Consider the following 7,949-nt stretch of genomic DNA (forward strand, 5'->3'; position numbering starts at 1 on the left):
TGGTGATGTTTAACCACGGTTCATGGAAAGAGCGGTAAGATTTATGAAACTCGTTAAAAGCTGACAAAAAAATCAGACGATTGTAGTCATTGAACCGTTCAAAAGCGGAAACAGAACACACTGCTCAAACTACTTCAAGCGTCCCAGTCAAAGGTTTGACCAGTTCTATTTTTATTGAAGTGTTCAAGCTTGGGGGATCGAAGTTTTCATTCCAGGAGTCAACCACTTTTCCCAGTGTGGGAAGGAGACGAAGACAAGAAACAAAGCCCAGTAGAATCAAAATGGAGCAGCTTTTATTAATTCTCAACTTGAAACGCCAACTTGTAACGGGGGATGACTCCATTGCCAGCGCCCTGGCATGGAGAGCAATCGGCCGACCCGGGCACGCCGCCCGTCCGCACGTTTTGATAACTTCTCTTTTGTCACGTCTTTCACGAGTGAAATGGGTTTACACAGACACTACGTCCACCACGGCGCGGACACAGCCTCGGATGCCGGTAGGCGCACGCGGCTTGTTGTGCAGGAACCGAGCAATGGCCTTGTAGCGCCCGTACGGCAGCAGCGGGAAGTGGCGCATGGGGAGGAGCTCGGCCGGCGTGGTGCCTCCCTTATACACGCCCTGCGAAATCGAAACGGAAATGCTGGCTGACGGGGCATCGTGGGCCAGAAGACCAGGGCAGGCGGCCGAAACTCTGAACGAGTTTCGAGTTGCTTAACAGGACTCGAACCGAACGGAACGGTTGCTGATTATCTCAGGAAGACTTTAGTAAAAGAAATGGGTGATATCGAGGGAGTTCCTTAGGAGACAAGGAACCGTATTTATCGTTGATTGACCCCAACAATGGATTCCTCGTTCGGGAAACATTTCGATGGTGGGGTCACACGTTGGGGAGAACTGTTAAGCGACTCTGGAGCTCAAACCGAGTCTAGAGTTTTGAACGCCGGCGCCGGTCTTCTGGCCCACTCCGCGTGGTCCTCAATGGGGTATTCCGACGCAGTAAAATATATGTAGGGCTCATACCGGTGAGGGAGGCCAGAGAAATATCGGGTTAAATTAATGAAAGGAAACTGGAAATCACGGAAAGGGAGGTAATACAAATGATCAGGGAGACGCACTGTCTTCTATTTCACTAAAGAATGGCCAATATTGACTCACATCAGCGATGGGGCACTTGGTGGGGATCTGACCGTTGGAAGATATGTCGTGAATGATGTCGGCTAAAATCTCATCGAACACGAAGCAGAGTTCTCCGAGGGGAAGTACGAGGAAGTGCTCTCGCCACCCGGACACGGGGTCCCACTTGGCGCAGTCGACCGTGATCTGCGTTCGGCAGGGAGTGAAGTTTCACGGATGCACTACAAACCTAACTGTCTAGTAGACCCTACTGTCTTCTACGAAGTACACACTTACAAATGCATGCTTGGCAAGTACACACTTACAAATGCATGCTTGACAAGTACACACTTACAAACGCATGCTTGGCGCCGTATAACTCTATGCTAACCATAGGCGTTTGTAAGTGTGTACTTGCCAAGCATGCACTTGTTAGTGTGTACTTGACCAAGCATGCGTTTGTAAGTGATCCATGAAGCAGAAAAGGGGGATAACTCAATTTTTATCTTTTTCAGGAGAAACAAAAAACTGTTGAGTTTGCAGTGTGCAGGTGCCCAAAAATTTATGTCGAAAACTGTCTTCATCGGCAAAGAGTCGACGGGTTGGGACCGGACTGCCACTCTTTGCCTTCGCGAAAACAGAACAGCACATGGTGCGCAGGCCGGGCTCCGTCAGTGCTCCGAGCTCCGGAAGGTCATAAAACCATTAGCCGGCCCTTGGATTGTACACTGGAGTGGCCAGAAGCGCTCAGCCGACCGGCACCTTACGTATCCACGTGACCTGGCCTAGTCGGCACTCCGGTTCCGGGTCCCGCCAGCGCTCGGGTGAGCGCTGCCCGAGCGCTCGCGGCAGGGAGGACCCCTATCATCCCAGCCGGGCCATAAACCCCCCTGCTCAAGGAGGGGCCGTCACACAAAGTTGACTCTTAGCCGGCGGACTCATTGCTGATAATGACTGTACCGCTCCTTTTTTTGAACCCCTTCTGATTCTTGAAAAGCTAACAGATGAACAAAAGTATCGGTTACCTTCACTGAGAAAACCTTACAAACTACTTTGGGCCTTACAAAGAAAAGTAGTTTGTATAACAAAGTATTTTGAGCACACATAAGCTTACAGAGAAAATACTTCGTAATTTACAAACCGTTTCTTCGTATAACAAAGTATATGAGTTTGTTATATGTATGCTCAAAATGCTTCGTAAGGTTTTAAGAGTTATTGGTTATTCCGAACCGAATAGCTCTACACGGTAAAAAAGGTTCCTGGTTTTTCCAGGGACTTCCTGGAACACTCTACAAAAAATGTCCTGTCAACGCCGTTAATTTATTACCAACGTTTGCTGTTATGCAATTCACGGCGTTTGCTGTGAACTAGTTCACGGCGTTTACTGTGATCTCGGTTACAGTGTTCACTGTGATCTGGCCACAGTAAACGCCGTGAATTGGAGCCTGATTTGCAGTACTTCGGTGCTCAGCGACGTCAAACTCACAGTGTTTGCTGGGGACCAGATCACAGTGAACACTGTAACCGAGATCACAGTGAACGCCGTGAACTAGTTCACAGCAAACGCTGTGAATTGACCTACAGTGAAAACTGGTAATAAATTAACGGCATTTACAGGACATTTTTGGTAGAGTGAAATCGCCCATTTCCTTCCCACCAGGAAAAGTTCATACCGTGCATGTGCTGGTACAAGGAATGATGATAAGGTTGGTAATACCTTGGACTCCCCGCGCAGGAACATCCCATTGTGAAAGGTGGAATTAAACTCCAGGACTGGAATCTTGCGAGAATGGTTGTGTCTGAGTATTGAGTCCATTTGAAAGTCGGAGGGCGATATCTGGTCGCTCACTTCATTTCTGGGGCAGTTCCCTAGAGCCTTTATCCTTATGCGGTACGGACCCTGAAGTCAACAGGATGTTTTTAGTTACAAATTATTTACACAACACTGTTTCGAACGAATCCCCTTACTAAATACAAAAGAGCGTGAATGAAATTTAGACTGAAAAATTAGCGGCTCAATTTTTAGATACCTGGCACGAAAAGCCTGGAAGCTATAAATATAACCAAAATCTATAGAGGCAGAAACAGAAAATTGGCGATAGCTCAGCCAATAACATTTTCTTCTCTGTGAAATTTTGTCTTCGGGCTACCACTGCTTGGGATCCAACACACCGACCAAATTTCGCCAGAACCAGAGAAGGTCGCTGTAAGGTCCTGTTCCCTTTCGATAAATTTTGCTCCAAAACAGATTTAAGCCTATAAATTCCATATGGAGGCCCAGTTTAGAGGCATTTTTTTTAAGAAGTCCGATCGTGGAACACGACCGATGCCGATTTCCTCCATTTTTTGGTCAAAGGTAGTCCTTGTGGGTCTAAGAAAGGCCACAAATTTTTTGGGCCGAAATATGCACCGTTCAGATTCTATGGGCAATTTTCGTTTTCTCTGACAACTTTTCACATTATATGGCCAAAATTGAAAAATCACCTTTCTGAGGCCTCTATGCACTCGATTGAGCTCAAAATGTGGTATCTTATGTAAAATCACGCGAGGAACACGAATCCGGTGCCCGTTTGTTGATAGGACAACCCAAACAGATGTTATGACTGTTTTTCAGGTTTTGTAGTGGCTTTTACTTTTCTTGGGGTTTTGGTGCTCGGCATCGATTTTCGCCAATCCGATGAGTGGATTTTATAGATAAAGGACCAATCTATCATACTACGAGATAAAAAGTTTGTGTACGCCGCGTAAAAAGCAGTGGCGCTGCAAAAATTGAAAAACCGTCATTTCTGGGTAGTTTTAGATCAGATAAGCCACCTTTCGCGTGACCGTCTCCGCCCCATATTCAGTCTAAGAGCAAGAATATATAAGATGTGACAGGGTTGGATTTCACCTCTCCGATTTGGCTCATTTTTGGTTGGTGTTTTAGTACCCTAGAGAGATGCCAAAAGCCGGAGTAGCAGGTCCGGCAAAAATTTATTAACCAATCTATTGCCGTTTTTCTGTATTTTTGAGTTTTTTGACTTAAATTTGGGACTTTTTTTAATTTTTCTACAGTTTTTGCACTAGGAAGCTGAGATAAGGTTTTCCAGACGTAAAATGAGCCAAGGAATCCAAATCTGGGTCTGGAATTGAGCTACGACCCATACTTCAGGAGATATTGGCAAAAAACTGCGAAAAGTTACCAAAAAAGTCCCAAATCTTGGGGAAACGGTCAAAAATTCCTCTGAGAGGGTTCCCGGGGGGTCTAAACTTTAGAGAATGAACCAAGAAATCCATTGAGCACAACCCCATATTTTTCCGACGAACCGTTTAGAAATGGCAGACTTTCAAAGTTGAGCGTTTTTTTTTCCTTTCAATTTTTTAAGCTTTTTGACCCCGTAGGATTGTATTTTCTTCTAGCATCCCATCGGCAATGTCCCCTTCCATCCAGAGTCACGTGGTGTGAACGCCGCGATGCAAAACCTTGGAATAGAATGCGCAGCACTTCAGCGCCTGTGAGGATCCAGCATAGGCAGACCCGTCAAGCAGGCGCGCGAGATGGGTTGCCTACCCAGCGCTGCGATTGCGATTAACGGCTGGACCACAAGTGATCGTCTGCCTTTCGGGCCCGCCCGGTCATGTCGGTGATTCACCAGCACGTGACGGGGCGTCCCTACTGAGAGGAGTGGTTTTCTCGGTAGACCGGGTTCATACGCCCACGAATCTGGGTATGTAGCGGGAACAGCCTTTTGGCCGTCCACCCCTATACACCTTATCCGAGTCCGACACTCGTCTTTGTTCACCCCGTTTCTAGGGGCTGTGTTGAGCAGGTCTTCTAGGCCTTCTGGTTGTTTTGGATTCCTGGCCGTTGGCACCACTGACCTCTTCTCGCCCTTTCTTCAGCGACCAGGGGACCGTTAAGATTTGCTCCAGACCTGGAGTCTCATTGTCCGACGCTGGAGGCATGAAGCCTACCCCTGTGGGAGAACGACCCAGCGCCGCGCTCTCCCCGTTCTCGCTCCACCCCACTGATAGAAAAAAGTACAGAAATTACACGGAACATGTCTGGTCAATTTTTTACCCGGACCGTCCGTACCTTGCCAACCACGGAGGTTCTGTACATGTTTTCTGTACCTGTTTACATGAGATCATGTACTCTGTGATTTAGTTTTAGAGGACAATAATGAAAAACTTGTGCTATCCCTCAGTGATGAAGAGAAGCTGTATTCTTTGAGAATCATGAAAAGACCTCGCCAATAATCATTCTTATTCAACATTGCTGCACTCTTCTCACAGAACTGGCAAAAGGTCTTTTTACATTTATACTACATTGTATGTAACCCATATTTAGTTGAAGTTGGGAAATTTAACTGTAACATATTTTTGTGCGCTATTATCTTACATATTTGTTGGGATAGAGAACATTAACATGGGGAATTTTCGATCTCAGTTATGCTATATGATTGTCAAAGTTATTTCTTAAATAAATTCCATCAGTTTTGCTGTAATCTTCTAAAGTTAATTCAATTTCACTGAAAGCATCTGAAACCAAGAACACCTACCAAACACAAAAAAGATGAGAGCTCCACTGGCATAAGCTCCTGCCAACGGGTAATGTAGGGCTCTAGCCCCTGCGCGTCGCTGGGTAGGCAACCCGTCACGCGCGCCTGCTTGACGGGTCTGCCTATTCTGGATCCTCACAGGCGCTGAAGTGCTGCGCATTCGATTCCAAGGTTTTGCATCGCGGCGTTCGCACCACGTGACTCTGGATAGTAAGGGACATTGCCGATGGGATGCTAGAAGAAAATACAGTCCTACGGGGTCAAAAAGCGTAAAAAATTAAAAGGAAAAAAATTGCTCAACTTTGAAAGTCTGCCATTTCTAAACGGTTCGTCGGAAAAATATGGGGTTGTGCTCATTGGATTCCTTGGTTCATTCTCTAAAGTTTAGACTCCCCGGGAACCCTCTCAGAGGAATTTTTGACCGTTTCCCCAAGATTTGGGACTTTTTTGGTAACTTTTCGCAGTGTTTTGCCAATATCTCCTGAAGTATGGGTCGTAGCTCAATTCCGGACCCAGATTTGGATTTCTTGGCTCATTGTACGTCTGGAAAACCTTATCTCAGCTTACTAGTGCAAAAACTGTAGAAAAATTAAAAAAGTCCCAACTTTAAGTCAGAAAACTCAAAAATATAGAGAAACGGCTATAGATTGGTCAATAAATTTTTGCCGGACCTGCTACTCCGGCTTTTGGCATCTCTCTAGGGTACTAAAACACCCACCAAAAATGAGCTAAATCGGAGAGGTGAAATCCAACCCTGTCACCTCTTATATATTCTTGCTCTCAATATTGTCCCAAGTGATGTCAGAGTTGGTGTGAAATTTCACCGCTGTAGCTCAAGTAGTTTGGAAATGGCAGCTTTCTAAAGTTTTGCAATGATGTAAGGCATTTACTTTAAGTAGAATTGCGGTAAATGTGAAGACTTGTCACAGATCGGGTAATAAATGAGATAGATGAGTGTGTCAAAGTTCTCTAAGCGTAATTTTGGACAAGGAATCCGATTCTGCTGGTACGAAGACCCTAGGCGAACTCTGAAGTCGGAAAAAAGGCCAATTTTATGTGGTTTGCACGAAAACGTAGTTATAGAGTACACTGGGCGATGCCGAGCACCAAAACCCCAAGAAAAGTAAAAGCCACTACAAAACCTGAAAAACAGTCATAACATCTGTTTGGGTTGTCCTATCAACAAACGGGCACCGGATTCGTGTTCCTCGCGTGATTTTACATAAGATACCACATTTTGAGCTCAATCGAGTGCATAGAGGCCTCAGAAAGGTGATTTTTCAATTTTGGCCATATAATGTGAAAAGTTGTCAGAGAAAACGAAAATTGCCCATAGAATCTGAACGGTGCATATTTCGGCCCAAAAAATTTGTGGCCTTTCTTAGACCCACAAGGACTACCTTTGACCAAAAAATGGAGGAAATCGGCATCGGTCGTGTTCCACGATCGGACTTCTTTAAAAAAATGCCTCTTACGGATCTTGCCTTACTGCGACTGCCCCATGCGTCACACTGTTGCGAAAGAGGGCCAGCTGCAAAGCGAGCAAGGCTTGCGCCCACAGTCGCATCGCCTCACAGCTGGGGAAAATGTTACAGACACCAAGATACAAACTGCTCGGCCTTCAGTCCTGTTCGGCCACCCATTGCCGGTTGGTGTTTTGAGTTTATCGAATGTTGCATGTCCCAGTGACGGGGAAAAAAAGGGGGGCTGACACGAAAGATGTCCTTCCGCCTGAAAGCTGCGTCAGTGGCGGGCGTGCTGATCCGCTACTGATACGACTTTCCCCGCCAAATAGGCACCTGAATGATGATGTATTTCGAGATTTCAACTATGTGTCGGGGCAACACACTAAAAAATACTGTGAGGATAAAAAAAAGGTCTTTCCTTCAATTACTACAAAGTACTGCAGGTCAAACTGCATGACATCTTGTGGAACCCTCGAGAAAGAAAGACATCGAGAAGGTAAGACAAGGTAAAGACGTGATGTAAACTTCCGGACAGAAGGCGTCCGGAGTGGCATTCACCAGTGACCTACCATGATCCTCCTTTCCCTCATGTAAGTGCAACCCACGTTATCGCATCCTCTCTTTTCTTTGAATCTTGCTTTTAACTTCCTCTCTTTTTAACAGGCAACAAAAATTAAAACTGAGGAAGCTCAACTTGTTGATGTCGAGAGAGTGAAAGTAAAAGAAGAGAGTGAAGAAAATATTAAGTTTGGTGGAGATAAAGGCAAATTGAAGAAAGTTGAAGAAGACTTGAAAAACCTGAAGAAAGCTTTAACAGCTATTGTTGAA

General features: G+C 45.6%; 1 protein-coding gene across 4 annotated transcripts; it reads right to left on the reverse strand.

Annotated features, from left to right (window-relative positions):
• Positions 1–333: 333 nt before the first annotated feature.
• LOC117643600 lies at positions 334–7,370 on the reverse strand. Of its 4 annotated transcripts, none has more exons than XM_034382574.1 (4): positions 7,267–7,370; positions 2,832–3,014; positions 1,157–1,321; positions 334–619 (listed from the first exon to the last, which is right to left on the reverse strand). In XM_034382574.1, the coding sequence occupies exons 2-4, from the start codon at positions 2,928–2,930 to the stop codon at positions 449–451; spliced, it is 435 nt and encodes a 144-aa protein (XP_034238465.1). In that variant the 5' UTR covers positions 2,931–3,014; positions 7,267–7,370; the 3' UTR covers positions 334–448. The 4 variants fall into 4 exon arrangements, with proteins under 4 accessions (XP_034238465.1, XP_034238462.1, XP_034238463.1 ...); XM_034382571.1 differs by lacking the exon at positions 7,267–7,370 and adding an exon at positions 7,145–7,260; XM_034382572.1 differs by lacking the exon at positions 7,267–7,370 and adding an exon at positions 7,140–7,255.
• Positions 7,371–7,949: the final 579 nt, after the last annotated feature.

This window comes from Thrips palmi, unplaced genomic scaffold (genome assembly GCF_012932325.1).
Source record: "Thrips palmi isolate BJ-2018 unplaced genomic scaffold, TpBJ-2018v1 HiC_scaffold_17, whole genome shotgun sequence".
NCBI classification, from domain to species: domain Eukaryota; kingdom Metazoa; phylum Arthropoda; class Insecta; order Thysanoptera; family Thripidae; genus Thrips; species Thrips palmi.

Bases quoted from the DNA above. Each gene is read 5' to 3' on its own strand.
- LOC117643600 (XM_034382571.1), bottom strand. From the start codon at position 7,222: ATGCGACTGTGGGCGCAAGCCTTGCTCGCTTTGCAGCTGGCCCTCTTT. The intron at 1,322-2,831 runs GTATTACCAACC...TGCCGAACGCAG, and splicing joins TCCTGCGCGGGGAGTCCAAG to ATCACGGTCGACTGCGCCAA. The intron at 620-1,156 runs GTGAGTCAATAT...TCGATTTCGCAG, and splicing joins CCAAGTGCCCCATCGCTGAT to GGCGTGTATAAGGGAGGCAC.